The sequence below is a fragment of the Salmo salar genome, chromosome 05, assembly GCF_965601325.2.
Source record: "Salmo salar chromosome 05, fSalSal1, whole genome shotgun sequence".
In the NCBI taxonomy this organism is placed as follows: domain Eukaryota; kingdom Metazoa; phylum Chordata; class Actinopteri; order Salmoniformes; family Salmonidae; genus Salmo; species Salmo salar.
Window position 1 is genome coordinate 67,017,197 of NC_138295.1, and position 24,481 is coordinate 67,041,677.

Genomic DNA, 24,481 nt, shown 5'->3' on the forward strand with positions numbered 1-24,481 from the left:
TGAGCTATGGTTCATTGAGCACTTCCTATTGCTTCCACTAGATGTCCCCAGTCTTTACAAAGTGATTTGAGACTCCTACTGTGAAAACTGAATGAATGAGACGCAGTGGAACGTGGTCACACGGAGAGGGCCATCACCATTATGACGCCGACGCCCCTGGTTACCCTCCCCTTTCGAAACGTTTTGAAACACAATGCAATCATCCTCCTTGAATCTTATTGGCTCTCTTGTGGAAAAACGCCCTGAAGATGTATGTTATACAACGTTTGACATGTTTGAACGAACCTAAATGGGAAAAAAATGCATTTTCTCGAAATGGCTGTCCCGTGGCCGACGGAGCATTTGGATTAGCTTTCAGACGCGCTAACAAGAACAAGCTCTTGGAACATAAAGGAGTAATTTTTTCGAACGAAAATACATTTGTTGTGGACCTGGGATTCCTGGAAGTGCTTTCTGATGAAGACAACCAAAGGTAAGGGATTATTGACAAAAGTATACAAGACTAGATGTGATATGCGATTGTTCCAAGATGGCGCTGACCTGTAACGTTAGCCTATTTTTCAGAGTATCGCATCCCCTTTCATCGCAAAGTATGATTACCCAAGTTAATTTTAAATCTGGCATTACAGGTGCTTTCAAGAGATATTAATCTATAAATCTTAGAAGGACAATATTACATTTTAAAAATGTTTTCGAATAGTAATTTAGTAAATTGTAGCTCTGTTTCATCGGATGCATTTGAGGGAAAATAGTTAGTCACCGTTACGCACCGATGTAAAATGCTGTTTTTATATATAAATATGAACTTTATCGAACAAAAGAATGCATGTATTGTGTAACATGATGTCCTAGGTGTGTCATCTGATGAAGATTGTCAAAGGTTAGTGCTGCATTTAGCTGTTTTTTGGTTATTTGTGATGCATGTGGTTGGTCGGAAAATGGCTATGTGGCTACTTTTACGATATACTCCTCTAACATAATCTAATGTTTTGCTTTTGCTGTAAAGCCTTTTTGAAATCGGACAACGTGGTTCGATTCAGGAGAGGTGTATCTATAAAACGATATAATTTGAAAAAAAAATTGAAAAAAAAAATGATTACATTTTGTTATGCTAATGTCGATATGATTTTTCGCTGGATGTCCGTCCCGCATACGGGACGGAGGCCGCACAGGGGTTAATGTTCTCACCATTTAGCTTGAGACGCTCTGCTGCTTTATTAGATATATAATTAGTATCTGAAGCGAGATCAATCAACGTACAGACTAGCTGGCCAGAGTTTGTCGTCACATCCAACAGCATCATTATGACAGGGCACTCTTTTGGCTCACAACCAATGCTAGCACACACTTTTGTTGTGATCTTATTTGAAAAGGCTTCTTTGAACTCTGCTCGCAGCTCTGGAGAAAGTTTGGCAAGGAGCTCCTCCTGTTTGTTGGTTAGTCCAAGTCCCCTTTTCCCCAATTTTGCATCGCTCTGCTCTCCGCTCTTTTCCTCTTTCTTCTTGATCTGTGACTTTGGACAGAGCAAGTAATTGTGGTCTGAAGAGCCCTCTTTCTGACAGTCATCCTTTGAGCATAGATACTTTTGTGTGCAGCCGCCATCGTCACCATGAAAGCGCAAGCACTAAAGCATGCTCCTGCTCTCCTAAGCTGAGCCTTCTTGCCTGTCAGATTGAGCTTCTTGAAGACCTTGCAGGTGAACAGCCTACCTCCGTGCTCGTTGTCTCCACATGTGATGCATGAGCTTGGTTGAGCGCCCTTTAGGGTGTTTCCTGATGTGGCTCTGGTGAATGCCCTCCTTTCCTTTTTCTTTTCGCTCGACCTCTCAGTATTGTCCGCCGGGCTAGGCTGTAGCTGGTCTAGCTCCTCGAGAATGTCCTACTGCTTCATCAAGTATTGCAGTAGACAGTCAAAGTGGTTGTGTGGTGAAAACCCGCTTCCAGGGTCATTTTTGTGTGTTAACCACTTTTCTTTCAGGGAGTCAGGAAGCTTACTTTCAATCGACTGCACAACCACTCGGTTCTTCACAGCATCTTCCTCCCCTAAGACTTGTAGGTCACGAAGAGCTCTCTCCACGGCTTGAATCAGTTTGATTGTCTTCCTCGGATGGTTTCCTTTGATGGGGCAAAGTCCTTGTACTTCTTGTGCAATCAGCAGCACTATTTTTGGCTTATTTCCGTACTTGTTGTCCAGGAGCCTGAACACGTCGTTGGCGGATCCACAGCTGGACAATACGAGGTCCCTCTTGACTTTTTCATCTAGGCTTCCCAAGAGATGGAATTTTCTCACATTTTCCAATCCATGAGGGTTTCCCAGACGTTGCAAGTCCTCCCATTCAGCTTTCCAGCGGTAGAAATCCCTCATATTACCAGCAAACATGGGCAAGCGTGCACGTTCTAGGCTGATCTGGGGCCTGTAGTTGTAAGTCCCAACTGGCTCCTCCTGCTCCATAATTTTCACTTTTCCCAGTTTCTCTTCGTCGTCGGATTGAGAAGTGCCTTTCCATGCCCACTCATCCCACAGTTTTTCACGCCTTTTCTTCAACTTCCGGATCTGGTCCTTTGACTCTGTTGCCTTGGACCGAGGGATCAAATCTTTCCACTCATCCAATCCTCGTTCGAAGTTGTTGACCTCCCGTTCCAGGTTCCTATGAATCAATTCACATTCCCTCCTGGTCATATGGTGGTGATCGGTGTCCTCGGCCTGGTCCATGGCTGATCCAGCCTCTTCAGTGAGGGTGGTAATTTCCGCCTCAGCGAACCTTGTCCAGAAGCTGATCGGGATGATTTGTTCAGTTTCATCAAACTTACAGTCACATTCTACTGTTTTTCCGTCAATGTTTTCCGCCTTCTTTTTGGCTTCATCATCGTCCACTTCTCTCAGGGCCGTGGCATACTCAAACCCTGCATCTCTGACTCTGGAGTGATCCACTTAAAAGTTCCTCCACTCACTTCTCATTTCACTTTCCCCCAGTGCACTAGCTCTGGAGGTGAGGTAATTGGCTCTTCTAGTGAACGCAGTCTGGGCTGCTGACCACTTCTGTTTTAGCCTCTCCAGCTCCTCCTCTGATGCTGCCATCTTGCCAACTTTTCTAGCGTTTAACTCAAGCTCAAGTGTTTTCTGCCAACTGGGTTTTAAGTAGTCCTTTAACTGTAGACTCTATCCTCTTCTTGGCTTTCACTCATTAATGATTTGCCTAGTAAGTCAACAGATGAGCAGACAGCTTTATGGGTGGACTGTTTGCTTATCAGAAGTTAGTCTCGTGACGGATGTTCTAGCCCTTGCATTATCCATGTAAAGGAGAACCGTGGTTTATGCCTGTTCGGATTTTTCGTTATTTAGCCCTCCGAAAAGGCTCACCAGGAAGCACACAATGTCATGACTCGTGTTTGTCCTTCATTTTATTTTAAATCAAATGACCACAGGTCATAAACCTGAAATACAACAAACAAATAATGACAATATATTATTAAGATATAATATATAATATATTATTCAAGTAATATAATAATAATGTAAATAATGAAAATCAAATACGCCTGCAACACCATCAAAGATGTGGCAAATCTGGCTTAAAACAGCACCAACTACATCACCCAGAATGCCCAGCGCCAGAGGAGCATGCACACAGTGACTCTGCCATCACAGGTTGTTATGGACGCTGTCACAGGACACAGAACCCATGCCACCACATGCCTCGTCCAAAGGATTTACACACGCACAAACGCAACATAATGCGGCACTCCACCATGGATCACCGAACCAAACCACCGCTATCACCACCGCCACCAGCAGAGTGCTCCGAACAATCAGCTCAATGCAAATGGCTGATAATAATAGCCTAATGCTATATAGCATCTGGGTCATTTTACATTTACATTTTAGTCATTTAGCAGACGCTCTTATCCAGAGCGACTTACAGTAGTGAATGCATACATTTCATTTCATACATTTCATACATTTTTTTTCTGTGCTGGCCCCCCGTGGGAAACGAACCCACAACCCTGGCGTTGCAAACACCATGCTCTACCAACTGAGCTACAGGGAAGGCTGAGCTACCACACCCAGCGAGCTACAAGTTACTCCCGGCCAACTAACACCGACACAGTGAGGTAAACGTTCAGTGCACAAACATATAAGTGACTTAAACATTAATGCTAGACTGAGTAGTTCGCAGTTACATACCAACGGGCTGTGTGCTCCTGATGATTGTCTGCGGTGAAGTGATTACCAGGTGCTGTAATTTAAGTCTCTAGTGAAGCTGCGCATGCGCACATAACATAACATATCTGAGCATCTAAGAAACTTAAAGAAATCACTCGTTCCCCATTTAATTGAACACATCAGACCCATTTGCTTCTCTTTTATCTATTTATATATATATATATATATTATATATATATATATATATATATATATATTATTTTTCTTTTCTTTTCCTGAGTGAGCTAGAAGTCTCAACAACGTGTTTGAGAGTGTGAGTTGGAAGCAGACATTACATGTTCCTTAGCAATCTACACACAATACCCCATAATGACAAAGTGAAAACAGATTTATAGGATTGTTTGCAAATGTAAATAAAAAAAATGAAATACCTTATTTACATGAGTATTCATATTGCTATGAGATTTGAAATTGAGCTCAGGTGCATCCTGTTTACTTGACTGGGGCACACCTGTGGCAAATTCAATTGATTGGACATGATTTAGAAAGGCACACACCTGTCTATATAAGGTCCCACAGTTGACAGCGCATGTCAAAGCAAAAACCAAGCCATGAGGTCGAAAGAATTGTCCATAGAGCTTTGAGACAGGATTGTGTCGAGAAGGATCTGAGGAAGGGTACCAAGAACACAGTGGCCTCCATCATTCAAAAATGGAAGAAGTTAGGAACCACCAAGACTCTTCCTAGAGCTGGTCGCCCAGCCAAACTGAGTAATCGGGGGAGAAGGGTCTTGGTCAGGGAGATGACCAAGAACCCGATTGTCACACTGACAGAGCACTAGAGTTCCTCTGTGGAGATGGGAGAAACTTCCAGAAGGACAACCATCTCTGCAGCACTCCACCAATCAGGCCTTTATTGTAGAGTGGCCAGACGGAAGCCACTCCTCAGTAAAAGGCATGTGACAGCCTGCTTGGAGTTTGCCAAATGGCACCTATGGGTCTCTCAGACCATGAGAAACAAGATTCTCTGGACTGATGAAACCAAGATTGAACTCCTTGGCATGAATGCCAAGCGTCACGTCTGGAGGAAACCTGGCACCATCCCTACGGTGAAGCGTGGTGGTGGCAGCATCATGCTGTGTGGATGTTTTTCAGAGGCAGGGACTGGGAGACTAGTCAGGATTGAGGGAAAGATGAACAGAGCAGAGTACAGATCCTTGATGAAACCATGCTCCAGAATACTCAAGACCTCAGACTGGGTCAAAGGTTCACCTTCCAACAGGACAATGACCCTCAGCACACAGCCAACACTGGAGTGGCTTCTGAACAAGTTTGTGAATGTCCTTGTGTGGCCCAACCAGAGCCCGGACTTGAACCCAATCAGACATCTCTGGAGAGATCTGAAAATAGCGGGGCAGCGATGCTCCCCATCCAACCTGACAGCGCTTGAGAGGATCTGCAGAGAAGAATGTGAGAAACTCCCCAAATACAGGTGTGCCAAACTTGTAGCGTCATACCCAAGAAGACTCCAGGCTGTAATCACGGCCAAAGGTGTTTAACAAAGTTCTGAGTAAAGAGTCTAAATACTTATGTATGATATTTCAGAAAAAAATTTAAAAATTGGATAAAGTCTGAATACTCTCCGAATGCACTATTTGAATTTTTTTAACCATAGAATCACAATTCATATTAGATAGGATCTCTGTGGGCCTAGTAAAGATTTGTCGTATAATTTTTTACTTTTAACAATACCTTTTAACATTGTCCAAAAATGAACAAAAGTGGCACTGACCCAATGATAAAGACAGTGAATATGCACACTCACCTGAGATATGGCCAATGTTCTCCACTGGTGCCAATAAGATAGGCTACTTACTGTTCGCTCAATTAAGTTGAGAATTTTGATGTGTTTGAGAAGTTTGATAACTAAAAGACAGATTGGAGTCTTTTCATTGTCATCTCTTTATAATAGACATTTGCCTTCCAAACTGTTTTTCCGCGGTTGTATTTTTGATATTGCGATATGCCTAGCTAGGGTCTCTCTGCTTTTCAAAGACAGTCGCAACGGAACAATCATCTATTTGGTATTTGCCACGCGCGCTGCCCAAATTTTGGGCCCTTTCGACTGTAGGCTATGACATTTAAAGCAAATGTTTTTTTAAGAAGCTAATGATCTTCTGTGGCCAATCATGCTTTATGGTGTAGTAGCCTCTTTTGAATTATTAAATTTATTTCTGTATAGACAGGAGTAAGCTAATTAGGCTATATAATTTTGGCAATTTAATTCAATATACTTTAGGGAAAGCTTCCCCTAGCCTTATGGACGCTTTTAATGCGGCATGAACACAACCAGTCATGATGTGTTTGACAATCAGATGAAAAATCACTTAACCCTCCTGCTGTGCTGTGGTCGAATTGGACCGATTTATTTAAGTTTTCTCTCTGAAAAATGTAGTTAATTTAATCTGATTGTCATAAGGTTCCATGACAGGGCATCTGAACGTACAAAATACATTTTCATGATTTTCATAAAATGTTGAGTGTTTTATTTCACTTTTGTACACCTGTGGTGTTCCAGGTCCAAAATAACCGGTCATTAGAAATGAATGGGTGAGACTGCAATTAGTATATAAAATTTAGTTCAGGCACATGCCCATTCATCAACATGCATGTGTGTTTCAGCACACACACACACACACCTCACTCCCGTTCTTGGCTTCCATGGCAGCCCCCACGGGAACCTTTCCCCAATAGAATCTTTCCCCCACGGGAACCACACCTGTTGGCATTCTCACAAACAAACACACAAATTCTCACAAACAATCGCAACTTTTCTCTCAGCTCTGGTATATAAAGCTTTTTTGAGGCCTTGCTCACAATTCATTCTGTGGCAGCACAATGACCAAACAATTTACTGTATGTGAGGCTCTTGATCATATCTTTGTTCATGACACTGGTGTGGTGGAGAGAGTCCTTGTTAAACTTTGACACAAAGTAGTCTGTGATAAATAGCACAATGTGTTTCATCTGAGTATTTATTATAGTCTTAATAATCCATACATTATGCTTTTTTTTACTCAAAAACAAGGTGTATGAGCTCAGGTCAATGATGCCTACAGGCTATAAATAGCAAATAGAAGTTCAAAACTTTCACAAGAACTTAAGTTGATAAAAATACCTAACACAACATTAGCTGATAATATATGTATTATTATGGATTTATAAATCAGCAATAATGGGGCGGTCATTTTGGACCGGGAAAACAGAACGAATTCATATGAAACGAACACAACAGGAGGGTTAAAAAATAAGCTCCTGTAGGCTACCTGTGCACGTTCATCCACTCAGAAAATAATTCCAGCATCCAAACCATGTTTTTGATGAATGTTACAAAACGCCTATAAGAATTGTAATGACATTCGGCGATTGTTATTAGGCCTACACTTGTAGCGTGAATTGATGCATCCACTTTTGTCCACTTGCGCCTCGGTCTCGACGAGTCATCTCCGCCTTATCCGTGTGTCTCGGCCACTCATCTCCGCCTTGTCCGTGTGTCTCGGCCACTCGTCTCCGCCTTGTCGGTGTGTCTCGGCCACTCGTCTCCGCATTGTCCGTGTGTCTCGGCCACTCGTCTCCGCCTTGTCCGTGTGTCTCGGCCACTCGTCTCTTCCTTGTCCGTGTGTCTCGGCCACTCGTCTCCGCCTTGTCCGTGTGTCTCGGCCACTCGTCTCCGCCTTGTCCGTGTGTCTCGGCCACTCGTCTCCGCCTTGTCCGTGTGTCTCGGCCACTCGTCTCCGCCTTGTCCGTGTGTCTCGGCCACTCGTCTCCGCCTTGTCCGTGTGTCTCGGCCACTCGTCTCCGCCTTGTCCACGCGTGTCTCGGCCACTCTTCTCCGCCTTGTCCACGCGTGTCTCGGCCACTCTTCTCCGCCTTGTCCACGCGTGTCTCGGCCACTCATCTCCGCCTTGTCCACGCGTGTCTCGGCCACTCATCTCCGCCTTGTCCACGCGTGTCTCGGCCACTCATCTCCGCCTTGTCCACGCGTGTCTCGGCCACTCATCTCCGCCTTGTCCACGCGTGTCTCGGCCACTCATCTCCGCCTTGTCCACGCGTGTCTCGGCCACTCATCTCAGCCTTGTCCACGCGTGTCTCGGCCACTCATCTCAGCCTTGTCCACGCGTGTCTCGGCCACTCATCTCAGCCTTGTCCACGCGTGTCTCGGCCACTCATCTCAGCCTTGTCCACGCGTGTCTCGGCCACTCATCTCAGCCTTGGCAAAATGTAAGTGTTCTCATCGAACAACAACACAGTTCGGAGCATATACCACCCGGTTTCAAGTCAATTTGCAGATTTCTTTTTTACGAGGCTGACATTCAGTAATGTTAAACAATGGTGTAATAGTCTATAGTTTTTTGACATAGTGTTAATTGTGATAGGCTCACGATTTATCATTACAGCGTACCCCTACTATTTATTTTGCTGGGCCAATTATACTTTTTTTAAATTCAAGGGTACTTTTGAGATTGAATAAATTAACGTGAAATGTTTATTTCAGAATTTACACATACTCCATATTTTAGAGTACAAGTGGTATGGATAATTCAAAAAGGGCCTAAAATTGCCACTTAAATCATGATTTTCTCTTTATAAATGTAAAATGAATATCAATCTTCCTTCCTCCCAATGAGGTTTCTATGTGGGAATTGCCAGAACAGAGGTACCAAAACTATTTCCGGGCCTTCCTGGCGTGGAATTGCCCGCATTACGTGTAAGAAATGTTTTTCTGGTTAAATGTTTTGCTTGAAAACTGTTTCGTTGGTCATCTTTCCTGTCTGAGGGTGTCATTAAGTAATATTTTTCCACCTGTCTGAACATAAGGGTTCTCTATTAATGGTAATATTCAAATGACGTAATAACTCCCCACTTCAGAGTACTTATACCATTCTGAGTGGTAAGACCTTTCATAAGTCACTATTTTATAAAAAAATATATATAAAAAAATCTTGTCTCATCTTTGCAATGTCTCGTTGTTGCTGGATCCCTGTTCTGTGTTGTCAACTTAGCTTTTTAAATCATTTGAATAAGCCTCTTTCAGTATGAGCCTGTCTGCAGTGTTTCATTATAGTGAGGAAAGCAGCTTTGGATGCTAAATTTAACATGGATCTGCTGCATTAATTCCTTAATATTTATCAGAAGAAAAAAGTGCTTGAAATGTGGCTTCATCCGTGTTCGAAATTCAGCAAGAAAGCTGTGTGAACACATAAGTTATAAACAAGCTTTGACACCTCATTTGATCCTTGAAACTCCCATACTTCAGATTATGATTATCAATATTTTTATGGTATTGAAATACACATTTCTCCTGCAGCACAGCTCAGAAATGCCTTGATATTGTGGAAAATAGTTCAATATACTGTCAACTCCATTTGTGTATATTAAAAAAGACAATTGGCATTGTGAACTATAGAACACTGGAGAATAAATTCAAGATGACAGTGAATATTTGAGAATCAACACTAAACTAAATAAAAGCTGCATTAGGAACATTCAACAAGTTGCAAAAACATATCAAAGTAACACACTGTTCCCTTGAGAAAGCAAAGAGACTGTCAGTGATGTACTATTCAGACAAGGATGAGCACAAGAGATACATAAAATCACATTGGCAGCTGCACAGTTCCTCTTCTCTTATCTCCACTGACTAGACTAGACTCGTTTTGACTGAATAAGGAAGCATGTGTGAAAACAGTGAAGCTAGCTATGTCACCCACCATCTAGCCTGTTCCTGAGGCAACAATGACAGCTAGCTAGTCACAGTCTGTCTGGTACTTTCATATCATAGTATTTCACTAGCGCTGTCTGGGACACAAAAGGTATGGACTAGAGGCATGGGTTCTCATAGCCTCACCCAAAGCCTAAAATACATTACTTCAATCATCTTCTTCTGACCCAAAACAGGACAACTTTACAACAATCCTTGCAATATAACCAAACATCCCTTTCGGATTCATATGTATTTTTCCCACAACCTTGACCCTGATTTACAGCTATCTGGCTGTCTATCTCTTGGCACCGTGTGGAGCTTCAAAGATATCCTTACCTTGTGTCAGGTATAAAGACTACGGGTGTGTGGAGGGCTCTCTTTTTATCTATGCGGCATACTTAGCATCTGAGGGATAGTTACTGTATGTTCTTTCTTGGTAATAAACTGTTTGGTTAAGAGTCAGAGAGATACTGGTTTTGTTCCAATATCCACACATACCAGTCAATATGAATAATCACTGTATTGGCAATGCATTTGAAGGGGTAGCTGCAAGTCAATAGACATGTTGCAAACATCTTACTGATAGTCTACTCATAGTTTAAATCAAGTGTTACCTGAGGATCAGATGTGGATGAATGCTGGGACTATACTCCTGCATTAATGAAGCGCTATTAAATTGAGCGGTCACCTTCTCCCAGCCTACCCGATGATCCACTTAAAGCTAGGGGTCCGGGGCCTGCAGGCCTCTTCAGTTTTTCCTCCCTCCATCACAAATGGCCTGAGCTTACTTTATAATTGCCTATGCCAATAACATACGCAGCTGTTCAGCCTGACTGCATCTGGTGCAGAATGAAGGAACCAAGGAAGGGAGGAAAAGTTTAAAGGCATCCTGAAGTTTAGACGGAGAGGACAGTAAATACCCAAAAGGCAGATATATAGGCATCTTCTCTCTCCTCTCGCAAAATGGAAAGAATGAATATCTGATATTATTCATGGAAAAATATGTTGGAAAATTAGGAAGGACTGTGGTGTAATCTTCCTCCATTTTGTGAGAAGGACTGCGTCTACATTTTAAATGGCACCCATTTGGGGGACTAATTAGTTCACTATAACGGAAATGGGGTGCAATTGGGCATGAAACCTGTGTACTCCTTTGGGTGAGGGTAGCCCATGTGGAGGGAAATGCACATGTACAAGATCTGTAAAATAAAATAAATAGGAAAAACATGTGAGCAGTGTTGCTGTTTGATAGAGGGAATCTACCTCCTTACTGAAGGCTTGGGCACTGATCCCAGACCAGTAGAAAACCCCGCTGAGCTGTGTCCCAGTAGGGGACCTCAGATCTGTTAAGTTACAGGCCTACGGGTGGGTTGACCACAACCACATGCCAACCAAACAGGCACAGAGCTGTATGAGGAAGAATGGGCTGAGAAAGACACCTCTAGGTTTGTGTGTATGTGCCTGTGTGCGTGTGCATGTGTGTGCATGTCTGTGTGCATATGTGTTTGTCATTGTGTACAATGTAGCTCTCATCAGGGAGAAATCACTCAAATATAGTAAAAAATAAAATTGTCTCTCATCAGGGAGAAATCACTCAAATATAGTAAATGGACGTGAACAGATGCCTTGGCTGTGTGCACGTGAAAAAACATGAAAAATGAGGAGCCAGTAGAGGACAGTGAGAATGTATCAGCTAAACTCATCGAAATAGCTGCATGTACACAAAACAACCAAAGATAAAACGACTCAGATTATCAGTGACATTTACATGTCAGAAATGATAAGGGAGTATTGCATCAGTGTTGGCAAATTGTAATTTAAATCAACCACTTTCAAAAGATTTGGAACATGTGCTTTGCCAATGGCACAACAGACAAAGCTTTTGACCAGGACGAAGAAATATGGTCATACCTGTGACAAATTACATTTACTGTGGATGTGTAGTCTAGCCTATGCAAAACATATATATTTTTTTATCTGAATCACTCTGACAAACATCTTCTGTGATTTGAGGGGGAGCATCACAGAATAGCTCTCTTTGTGGGAATATGTGTTGTCAACAACAGTTAATGCATCAAAAAGCTGATTGTCTCTCATACAGTATGCAGCCATCCACTGCAGCAGGCAGGAGAGGCTAATAAAGCTTCTCTGTATCTATCTGTCACCATTCACACACACACACACACACAACAATAACACATTCATCATCTCACTCGCAATGCAGCCAGAGCAAAGGGAGGTACCTCTAGCAACACAAGAAAGATGAATAGGCAACAGGGGGTTAATACAGGGTTAATTTAGTATGGTGTAGCAGCCTACAGTGCCTTCAAAGAATATTCACACCGCTTGACTTTTTCCACATTTTGATGTATTTAAAACCAATTAAATATCTGTTTTTTGTCACTGGCCTATGTTTTTTCGAAATGTGTACAAATAAATTACAAATAAAACATTTAAATGTCTTAAGTCAATAAATATTCAACCCCTTTGTTATGGCAAGCCTAAATAAGTTCAGGAGTAAACATATGCTTAATAAGTCACATAATAAGTTAAATGGATTCACTCTGTGTGCAATAATAGTGTTTAACATGATTTTTGAATCACTACCTCATCTCTGTACCCCACACATACAATTATATGTAAGGTCCCTCTGTCAAGCAGTGAATTTCAAACACAGATTCAACCACAAAGACCAGGGAGGTTTCCAATGCCTCACGAGGAAGGGCGCCTATTGGTAGCTTGATAAAAAAAAACAAAAAAAAAAACAGACACTGAATATCCTTTTGAGCATGGTGAAGTTATTCATTACACTTTGGATGGTGTATCAATACACCCAGTCACTACAAAGATACAGCCGTCCTTCCTAACTCATTTGCCGGAGAGGAAAGAAGCTGCTCAGGGATTTCACCATGAGGCCAATGGTGACTTTTAAAACAGTTACTGAGTTTAATGGCTGTGATAGGAGAAAACTGAAGATGGGTCAACAACATTGCAGTTACTCCACCATAATTGACAGAGTGAAAAGAAGGAAGCTTCTACAGAATAAACATGTTCCAAAACATGTGTCCTGTTTGCAAGGGGGGGGGGGGGGGGGCATAAATGATTCATCCCCTAAATGTTAAGAAAATTATTTGTTTATCATTTAAACATTGTTAGACAAAAAAATCTGTGATGAAAATTAAAATGTATACCCCCGCTCCACCCCCTGATCCCTCTGCTTTAGTACCACCGGACCGTGGATCGTCGTCGAAGGAACTGGCCTGTAGATCGCCGCTGGAGGTTCTGGGCTGCAGGCCGCCGCTGAAGACTCTGGGCTGCAGCTGAGTCTCAGGAGGCTCCGGACTGGGGAGCGTCTCAGGAGGCTCCGGACTGGGGAGCGTCTCAGGAGGCTCCGGACTGGGGAGCGTCTCAGGAGGCTCCGGACTGGGGAGCGTCCGGACTGGGGAGCGTCTCAGGAGGCTCCGGACTGGGGAGCGTCGCTGGAGGCTCTGTGCCATGGATCATCACTACAGGTTCCGCGCCATGGATCATCACTGGAGGCTTTGTGCCATGGATCATTACTGGAGGCTCCGGGCCATGGATTATCACTGGAGGCTTCATGCCATGGATCATCTCTACAGGCTCCGGGCCATGGATCATTCCTACAGGCTTTTTGCCATGGATTATCCCTACAGGCTCCGGGTCATGGATTATCTCTGGAGGCTTCATGCCATGGATCATCCCTACAGGCTCCGGGCCATGGATCATCACTGGAGGCTTCGTGCCATGTATTATCACTGGAGGCTTCGTGCCATGGATCATCTCTACAGGCTCCGGGCCATGGATCATCCCTACAGGCTCCGGGTCATGGATTATCTCTGGAGGCTTCGTGCCATGGATCATCCCTACAGGCTCCAGGCCATGGATCATCACTGGAGGCTTCGTGCCATGTATTATCACTGGAGGCTTTGGACCATAGATCATCACTGGAGGCTTCTTTCGTGGAGCTGGAATTGGTCTCACCGGACTAGGGAACGTCGCTGAGAGTTCTGCACTAGGGAACGTCGCTGGAGGCCCGGGTGCGCAGAGCAGGCACAGGGTATACTGGGCTGTGGAGGTGCACTGGAGGTCTGGAGCTTATGGCTGGCACAACCCATCCTAGCTGGGTAACCCCCGTAGCCCGGCAAGCGCGGGGCGTTGTAACAGGTCGCAAAGGTTTGTGCTGGCAAACTGGGGGTACTGTGCGTAGAGCTGGCGCAGGATAACCTGGGCCGAAGAGACACACCGGAGACCAAGAACGCTGAGCAAGCACAATCCTTCCTGGATGAATGCTAACTCTAGCACGGCAACTGTGGGAAGCTTGCACCGAGCGCACCGGGCTGTAGCTGCACACTGGCGACACAGTGCGCATCCCCGCATTACACGGTGTTTGCTCGATCACTCGCCCCCCACAGTAAGCACGAGGAGTTGGCTCAGTTCTCCAACCTGACTCTGCCAATCTCCCCGTGTGCCCCCCCCAACAAAAAAAATTGGGGGGGCTGTCTCTCGCACTTGCCTCATGGTCGGTATAGCACCACATAATAACGCCGCTCTGCTTTTGCTGCCACAATCTCCTCCCTCGGGCGGCAATACTCCCCAGCCTGACTCCCAGGTCCTTTCCCGTCCAGAATGTCTTCCCAGGTCCATTCCTGATCACGCTGCTTGGTCCTTTGGTGGTGGGCAGTTCTGTAACAGCTGTCGTAGCGAGGGGACCAAAGCGCAGCGTGTTGAGTGCTCATAATGACTTTTTATTTTAACACAGAACACTAAAGAAAATAACAAAAGCAAAAACGATCAGCTCACAGTTCTGTCAGGTACTGAAGACTAAACAGAATACAACTACCCACAAACACAGGTGGAAAAAAACCCTACTTAAGTATGATCTCCAATTAGAGACAATGAGGACCAGCAACCTCTAATTGGAGATCATCCCAAAAAACAACATAGAAATAGAAAACTAGAACTTAAAATGAAATAGAAAACATAGAAAAACACAAAACACTCCCTGTCACGCCCTGACCTACTCTACCATAGAAAATAACATCTTACTATGGTCAGGACGTGACAGCACCACAGAAAATCTTCAGATTACAAAGTTATAATTTTCCGAATATAACTCTTCAGATACTTCAGATATTTAATATCTGATCAATGGGCAAAGAAAAAGGGGTGTCGACCAATAAAGGAGCAGGAAAGACAAAATGGATTCACTACACACCGTGGGTAATTATATTCATTGAAATTCTAATCCTTTGCACATGAACGGCTGCTCATTCGGGAATAATTGCAATAAATATATTTACGCCCGTATGTCGTTGTTGTCTTCTCACTTGGAATCGTCGGTCCATCTGCTGGAGAGTCAGTTCATCAGAGAGTCTCTAGTTACTTCCCCAGAAGTCACAATGTCTTTCATGGTTGTAGCTTTATCAGGGGCTCTGGATAGTGTCTGTTGTAATGGATACGTCAGGCGTCCATTGTTCTTAGAATAGATGTTTCGACGGTTGTCAGTATTCTCATCCTAGGTTTACATCATTTCTAGCTGCAGTCTAGTAATTATATCTAAGATTTTCTCTTATTCTGTAGGGATCGATAGTCTGAGTTTAACCATTTCCAGCCGTGTAGCCAATGCTCCACGTGGTATGGTTTTCTAGTCTTAGGAATTCAACCATTTGCAACCTCAGCTAATTAGCTATTATTTAGATGTTATTATAACTGAATTCCCAAATATTTGCATGATATTTGTTAGCTAGCTAGACTAAAATTAAAACCTAACATGTAGCCTACTACTACTGCTGTAGACAAAGATCCCAACGTGTCTACTACATGAAATTGAATCAGCGGACCTTGGAGGACCTTAGGCACATGATGACTTAGACACACTTAAATACATATTCTATTTGATATGTATACTATTAAAACGTATTTTCTTTCAGTATTAGATTTTTTTGTATGGTAACCTTTGTAGGAGCGAACATTAAACCTTAAATTCCCTTTGTTTACTCACTTCCTAGTGCCTAGAGAGCCCCAGGTAGGCAGAATCTCAGCAGAAAGCTGTCAGACAGACTCTGATGCAGAGGAGAGCAGGGAGGAGGAAGAGGAGTTAAAGAGTAGCAGCAGTGCCAGGGAAGGAGTGACAGAAGAGATTGAACAAGCAAGTAATAAGGGAAAGGAAGAGTATGGACAGATTCGAAGTGAGGAAGATGAGGGTGAGGAAGATGAGGTTTTACATGATCCAGCACAGTGGCCAGAGAAAGTACAAGACCATGAAAGAGAAGCTATTGTTCGCAGACCCGCCAACAGGTGTGGTGAGGAGACAGAACTGTATAAAATCATACCCCCAGACTCAGAAGGCAAGCCATTCCCCAACTATTTATAGTACAGTAAGTCAGCAAACGGAAGAGAAAAGGTGCAGAGAGACTGGCTTATTTATAGCAAGAGTGTAAAGGCATTATATTGCATTCCATGTGTTCTTTTTGAGCAAAGTAAACCATCACCTAGTTCTCTGAATAGTAAAGATGGCTGTAAGATATTATCAGTGAAATGGAAGAGAATGTATGACAAACTACCAGAGCATGAGGATGGTGTGTCTCACAAGAACTGAAATGGAAAAATCTGCAGCATACCGTAACAACTACACATCAAATCCATTTTTATTGGTCACATACACATGGTTAGCAGATGTTAATGCGAGTGTAGCGAAATGCTTGTGCTTCTAGTTACGACTATGCAGTAAAATCTAACAAGTAATCAAACAAATTCACAACAACTACCTTACACACAATGTAAAGGGATGAATAAGAATATGTACATATAAATATATGGATGAGTGATGGCGTGCGGCATAGGCAAGATGCAGTAGATGGTGTAGAATACAGTATATACAGTTGAAGTCGGATGTTTACATACACCTTAGCCAAATACATTTAAACTACATTTTTCACAATTCCTGACATTTAATCCTAGTAACAATTCCCTGTCTTAGGTCAGTTAGGATCACCACTTTATTTTAAGAATGTGAAATGTCAGAATAATAGTGGAGAGAATTATTTATTTGAGTTTTTATTTCTTTCATCACATTCCCAGTGGGTCAGAAGTTTACATACACTCAATTAGTATTTGGTAGCATTGCCTTTAAATTGCTTAACTTGGGTCAAACGTTTCTGGTAGCCTTCCACAAGCTTCCCACAATAAGTTGGGTGAATTTTGGCCCATTCCTCCTGACAGAGCTGGTGTAACTGAGTCAGGTTTGTAGGCCTCCTTGCTCACACACACTTTTTTCAGTTCTGCCCAAAAATGTTCTATAGGATTGAGGTCAGGGTTTGTGATGTCCACTCCAATACCTTGACTTTGTTATCCTTGAGCCATTTTGCCACAACTTTGGAAGTATGCTTGGGGTCATTGTCCATTTGCAAGACCCATTTGCGACCAAGCTTTAACTTCCTGACTGATGTCTTGAGATGTTGCTTCCTTATATCCACATAAGTTTTTTGCCTCATGATGCCATCTATTTTGTGAAGTGCACCAGTCCCTCCTGCAGCAAAGCACCCCCACAAAATGATGCTGCCACCCCTGTGCTTCACAGTTGGGATGGTGTTCTTCGGCTTGCAAGCCTCCCCCTTTTTCCTCCAAACATAACTATGGCCAAAAAGTACGATCTTTGTCCCCATGTGCAGTTGCAAACCGTAGTCTGGCTTTTTTTATGGCGGTTTTGGAGCAGTGGCTTCTTTCTTGCTGAGCGGCCTTTCAGGTTGTGTCAATATAGGACTCGTTTTACTGTGGATATAGATACTTTGTACCCGTTTCCTCCAGCATCTTCACAAGGTCCTTTGCTGTTGTTCTGGGATTGATTTGCACTTTTCGCACCAAAGTACATTCATCTCTAGGAGACAGAATGCATCTCTTTCCCAAGCAGTATGATAGCTGCGTGGTCCCATGGTGTTTATACTTATGTATTACTGTTTGTACAGATGAACATGGTACTTTCAGGCATTTGGAAATTGATCCCAAGGATGGACCAGACTTGTGGACATCAACAATTTGTTTTCTGCGGTCTTGGCTGATTTCTTTTGATTTTCCCATGATGTCAAGCAAAGAGGGACTGAGTTTGAAGGTAGGCCTTGAAATACATCCACAGGTACAACTCCAATTGACTCAAATGATGTCAATTAGCCTATCAGAAGCTTCTAAAACCATTACATAATTTTCTGGAATTTTCCAAGCTGTTTAAAGGCACAGTCAACTTAGTGTATGTGAACTTCTGACCCACTGGAATTGTGATACAGTGAATTATAAGTGAAATAATCTGTCTGTAAACAATTGTTGGAAAAAATGACTTGTGTCATGCACAAAGTAGATGTCATAACTGACTTGCCAAAACAATAGTTTCTGAACAAGAAATTTGTGGAGTGGTTGAAAAATGAGTTTTAATGACTCCAACCTAAGTGTATGTAAACTTCTGACTTCAACTGTAGGTATTCCTCGTGTCCAGAGAAATAGATCGACTGTATAGACAGTCAGCAGCAGAAACAAATCTAGTCAGACATTTATAAAAACAGAGCAGTTCTAGAAAGGATTTTGGATGTGACATTGTACTTAGCATCTAGGAATCTGCCACTCTGGGGGAAATCACTCAATCTTCATGATAGGCATAATGGACATTACCTAGGTTTACTTAAACTGTTGTCAAATTATGACCCACTGTTACGTGAGCACTTACAGAAAGTCAGGGACGAAAAGGAGCATGACTGACACATTACCCTCAGCCCTGAGAGCCAAATCGAGTTCATAGGAATATGTTGTCAAAGGGTTTTTGAAAACAATACTTTATGAAAGGGAAGATACAATCTATAACTCGGTTATATGTGATGTAACTCTAGACATTTCCCATACTGAGCAAAATGTGTTATTGGTGAGATATGTACACAAAGATAAAGTTCAGGGAACAGGTGAATGGGAAATAATTGAACGTTTTCTTGAATTTAAAGACTTTGTTAGATAGACAGGCTGTGAAATTTCTGAAATGATTGTGAGTGCATTGGAAGGGCATGGTATTGACAGCAGATTGCCGTCGTCAAGGCTATGATAATTGGCAAATATGTCAGGGAAAGTGAAGGGAGTTCAAGCACACATACTGCAAAAAAAATCCACTGGCCACATACTCACCTTGTGCCTCCCATACTCTTAATTGTGTAGGTGGACATGAAGCTCAGTCGTGCCCAGAAGTATCAACATTTATTGGCTGTGTGAATTGTCTTTACAATCTGTTCAGTGCCAGCCAAGAGCGATAGGCCATTCTCAAGGAAAAGACTGGTTGCTGTCTTAACCGCCTTTCAGACACGCAATGGCGTGTGCGTATTGCTGCGGTCCGACCAGTGGGAACTCATTTACCGTCTATCATCAAGGCCCTAGACATGCTTCTTGCTACCTGCAGCCTGACAAATGAAGCCAAATCTGAGGCAAAAGGTCTGAAAAGCTACTTTTTTCTCTTTCAAGGCGTGAAACATTTTTTAAAGAATAATGGGCAAAGCTCTTGGAGACTTACCCAGAAAGAGTTACAGCTGTAATCTCTGCCAATGGTGATTCTTACATGTATTGTCACGTCCTGACCAGTGAGAAGGGTCATTTTGCCATAGTAGAATGGTCAGGGCGTGGCAGGGCGGTTGTTTTGTGTGTTTTGGGGTTGGTTTGTTTCTAGGGGCATTTGTTCTAGTTTTCTGTATTCTATGTGTCATTTTCCTTGTGTGGCCGAGTATGGTTTCCAATCAGAGGCAGGTGTCTTTCGTTGTCTCTGATTGGAAGCCATACTTAGGCAGCCTGTTTTTTATGGGTTTTGTGGGTGTTTATTTTCTGTTTAGTGATTGTACCTGACGGAACTGTTGAGCGTTTATTATTTTGTTGTTGAAGTGCATTCATTAAAATCCAAAGATGAGCACAAAACACGCTGCGCCTTGGTCTAATCCTTTCGACGCCTGTGACATGTATTGACTCAGGGGTGTGAGTTCTTATGTAAATGAGATATTTATGTATTAATTTTCAATACATCTGTAAAAATATCTAAAAACATGTTTTCACTTTGTCATTATGGGTTATAGTGTGTAGATGGGTGAGATAAAACAACATCTATTGAATCCATTTTGAATTCAGGCTGTAACACAACAAAATGGGAAATAAGTCAAGGGGTATAAATACTTTCTGAAGGCACTGTATGTGTGAAGATGTGCTTACGTGTTTTGTGTTTTGAGGGTGCTCCAGGGTGTGCTTGTAATCTCTCTGTGTTTGTGTAAACTGGAGATTCTCTATGATCAGACAGCACTGTGTCCCTGGTCACCCGCATGACTTGTTCTCCCGGTGTGTGTGTGTGTGTGTGTGTGTGTGTGTGTGTGTGTGTGTGTGTGTGTGTGTGTGTGTGTGTGTGTGTGTGTGTGTGTGTGTGTGTGTGCATATGTGTGTGTGTTTGTACAACGCCACCTGACTACTAATCAATGCACTGCAGTAGAGGGTCTCCCACAAGTGTCCATTACACAGTGGTGTAATATGATGATGAAAGCCTTTTTAGCCACAATGGCAACCGTTACTAGAATGGAATACAATTGTCAGTTTTTAGAGCAAATGTGCTAATGTGTCATTATCAGACAATGTTGACTGCAAATTGTATGCACACCACACTGATTAGTGGCCCTTTCACATGCAAAATGTATTGGGGGGACGTGCACCACTATGTGGTCTGGAAAATATTAGATAAATAGGGGAAATCCATTACGTAAATGGGGCCCCGTGTGAGGAGAATCCCATTAACTGGACTAATATCTGGATGCGTAATGATATCCAACAGTCAGTATAGCTGTTAGGATACAGACTAGACAGGCACATTTCTAGTGTCCATGGTCACTGCTTGATTAGACGAAACCCCTTGAAAGCTCTCTCGTTCAGCACCCCTGTTTTCAGCGACCATTCCTCCCCATACACATGAAGACCTGGTGTAGTTACAGTTAGCACACGGTGCTAACATGCACATTGAAAAATGTCACTTCCCAAATGACTCTGTAAACATCATTTGCAGAAATAAGTGTCAGGGTGCAGTTATGGCGTTATTTAGTGCACCATAAAGAGCCAGGCTATTGATTCGAGAGCAGACGCGGCTCCACAGTTATTTCTGTTGTCGTCACTCTCATTAAACTGATGTATAGTGCTCACTATTCTCCTCTCTGCCCATCTGCCTCTGTGTCTCTTTCAGCGTCTATATCCTCTATCCTCCTCAGTGTTTGTTCATACCGGTCCATATCATCCTGTCTCTGCCTATAGTGTTCACCACTCTCATCTCTGCCTTTCTAGGTTGATATATCCTCTCTAACCCTCACTGTGTGTTCATAGTTCGTACCTGTCAATATTTCTCCTCTCTATGACTATGTAATGCTGTGCCCTTCTGTCTGTCTCTCTCTGTCTCTCTCTGTCTTTGTATCTCTCTTTCATTATGTTTCTCTATAACATACTATAGTCTACTCCAGCTAGTATATGTGGGAGTACTGAAAAGAGCTACACAAATAAAGTTATTATTATTATGGATTATTATTATTATTATTATTATTATTATTATGTGAGAGTACTGTAGTCTAGTACTGGTACTTTCTTCAAAATCTGTCAACAGCATCAAGGAGAATGGAAGAAGGCCACAACAAGCAACAACAATGGGAGGAAAACTGAATTTGTTGTTGGTACATACTAGGAACGCTTAATTCTGTTTAAACTCTGTTTGTTTATTTGGATCCTGTTTCTGGTACAAGAACTGGCAGACTATACCAGGCTTATGGCTGTGTCTGCTTTGGCAAGAACCCAGGCAGTTCTTCTAAGCCTGTACTCTTCCTCCTCTATAGGGCTCAGTACACACGCACACACACATACACGCGCACACACACACACACACACACACACACACACACACACACACACACACACACACACACACACATGCACCAACTTGAGAAATTCCATCTCATCTGTTCCAAATGATTTGGTACGAATTGCTGCACAAACCTGCAGACCCACTAATCTGTGACCTGAGAGAATCAACGTGGGGATGACAACTAGAGAACACCTCCCAACAGGCCTCAACCTCCAATTCAAGATGAACCAATTGGCTGTATAATACAGTGACTATGATTGTGTTTGCATGTGGGTTCAGGTGTATTTGTGTATGTCAGACAAGAGGCCTAAATGTAATTCCATCAGTGGTAGATAAAGACGCCAGACTGTGGGTTCATTTAGATTGTTTACGTTATCATTTAAGGAAAGTTGTGGTTTTCCATCAACATCCAATGACATTTATTCATTTATCTGTTCATTATTGAATAGTAGCCAAAGTCTTCGACACTGATTCTATCCTCTGCTGAGCTGATGGTGAGGGTCTTTCTTTCTGTCACAAAACACAAAAGTTGGAAGAAATCTGTCATTTCCTGTAAAGGCAGAGAAACATTCTTCAACCTTTTACGCTAGCTACACAATGAGCTAACCAACCACATGAGGCATTCAAGCTGCCAGCCTAATCATTTGAAGCACTGATTATGTGAAGCTACAAGTGAACAAAAATCATTACTTGTGGTTGAAATTCTATTTCCATTTCATTGTCCAAACTGAAAAAAAAAAAAATGTCTATAAAAAGATAATGTGAAGGAACAGCAATAAACAATATATTATGAACACCTGCTCTTTCCATGACATAGACAGACCAGGTGAATGCTATTATCCCTTATTGATGTCACCTGTTAAATCCACTTCAATCAGTGTAGATGAAGGGGAGGAGACAGGTTAAAGAAGGATTTTCAAGCATTGAGACAATTGAGACATGGATTGTGTATGTGTGCCTTTCAGAGGGTGAATGGGCAAGACAAAACATGGTAGTGCCTTTGAACAGGATATGGTAGTAGGTGTGAGGCGCACCGGTTTGTGTCAAGAACTGCAACGCTGCTGGGTTTTTCACGCTCAACAGTTTCCCGTGTTTATCAAGAATGGTCAGCCACCCAAGGATTTCCAGCCAACTTGACACAACTGTGGGAAACATTGGAGTCAACATGGGTCAAAATCCCTGTGGAGAGCTTTTCGGCACCTTGTAGAGTCCATGCCCCAACAAATTGAGACTGTTCGTAGGGCAAAAGGGTCCAAAGTTATATATGAAGATAAATCCTTTTCCCACCACATTTCCTCTTGACAGAAAATACTTAAACATCGATTTGCTATAAAAGCCAATATGTCAAGCTGCAACATTTTTATTTACTTTGCTGTCTTGTTGCTATGAACGTTGCTAGTCAATGTCAGTCACTTTCATAGTGTGTCCTCTGACTTTGATTCCAATTATTGATCCAATTCAAGAAAGAAGCCTTCCTGCACATTACTGACAATCGAATTAAAAAGCTAGGTTTTCGTAGAATCCCTATACATTCTTTGAGTTGATGCTAAATCTCTTATCACAACATAAAACTATTGCCACTGAAAGCATCCTTAAAGGACAAGTTAGCTTTTTCACTTGTTTTTGATAAACTTACCCCAACCAGCGATTCAGTTCTTCATCCTGGTTCGCAGATATCAAATCAAATCACATTTTATTAGTCACATGCGCCGAATATGACAGGTGTTTTACCTTACAGTGAAATGCTTACTTACAAGCCCCTAAAAAACAATGCAGTTTAAAAAATATGAATGTGAAATAAAAGTAACGTAATGTTCATGATGACACAATTACATGTGTACAACATCTAAAGACCTGCATCCCTATACTGAGAGCTTTCCCAATTCTAAAAGGAATCATTTGGGTGTTTTTGGAGCCTTTGTTGATGTTTTTCAGAACCCCCTACTGCACAATGAGGAAGTGAATCGCTGGTTGGGGTAAGTTTCTCAAAAACAAGTGAAATCTGAAAAAGAAGTGTCTGAACCCTTCTATAACATGCCATTTACATTTGGTTTAAAAAAAGCTAAACTCTCTTCTAATGTGCAGTGCCATATTCTCAGGGTCTGCACTGCGTCTCTCTCTATGCAGGTTACAATCAGAATAGAATGTCAATATAGCAATCAATACACCAATATAGTACCTGTATAACAATATCAATACTAAGTAAAGCTCTGTTTTTTGGGCTGCTGCTGGTTTATAAACACCATTAGTGTTGGATAGTTTAGGAGGCTTACCTCTGGGGTTGGTTTCATTTTCTTGCTGACACAGCGATGATGATGATGAGGAGGGTGAGGATGAAGCCTCCCGCCACCAGCATGTAACACTTCCTCTTCCTAATCTGCCTCTGTGGGTCAGATCAGATTAGATTCAATTAGAAAACTATAGAATCTGCAACATATTCAATACGTACAAAAACACAAACATTTAATCTTCTCCAGGCACCCATCGTAATACCAGGTGAAATGGCTGAAACACAATTCTGGGTTATTGGGTTACCTTAGGTTTTTACATCAGAATGTGTTTTCAGAAATAACTTGTCATGAAGACTTGATTTGAGTTTGGTCAAGTGCTTGGTGGTTAATTATGAGAGAAACCATT

General features: G+C 42.4%; 1 protein-coding gene across 1 annotated transcript in view; it reads right to left on the bottom strand.

Moving 5' to 3' along the window:
- The window catches only part of LOC106605505 (t-SNARE domain-containing protein 1), a 138,263-nt gene that overhangs the window by 20,449 nt on the left and 93,333 nt on the right, over positions 1–24,481 (bottom strand). Inside the window, exon 11 of the mRNA XM_014201240.3 lies at positions 24,118–24,227. Within this exon, the coding sequence (XP_014056715.2) occupies positions 24,132–24,227 (96 nt within the window). The 3' untranslated portion in view covers positions 24,118–24,131. The remainder of the gene's footprint in view (positions 1–24,117; positions 24,228–24,481) is intronic.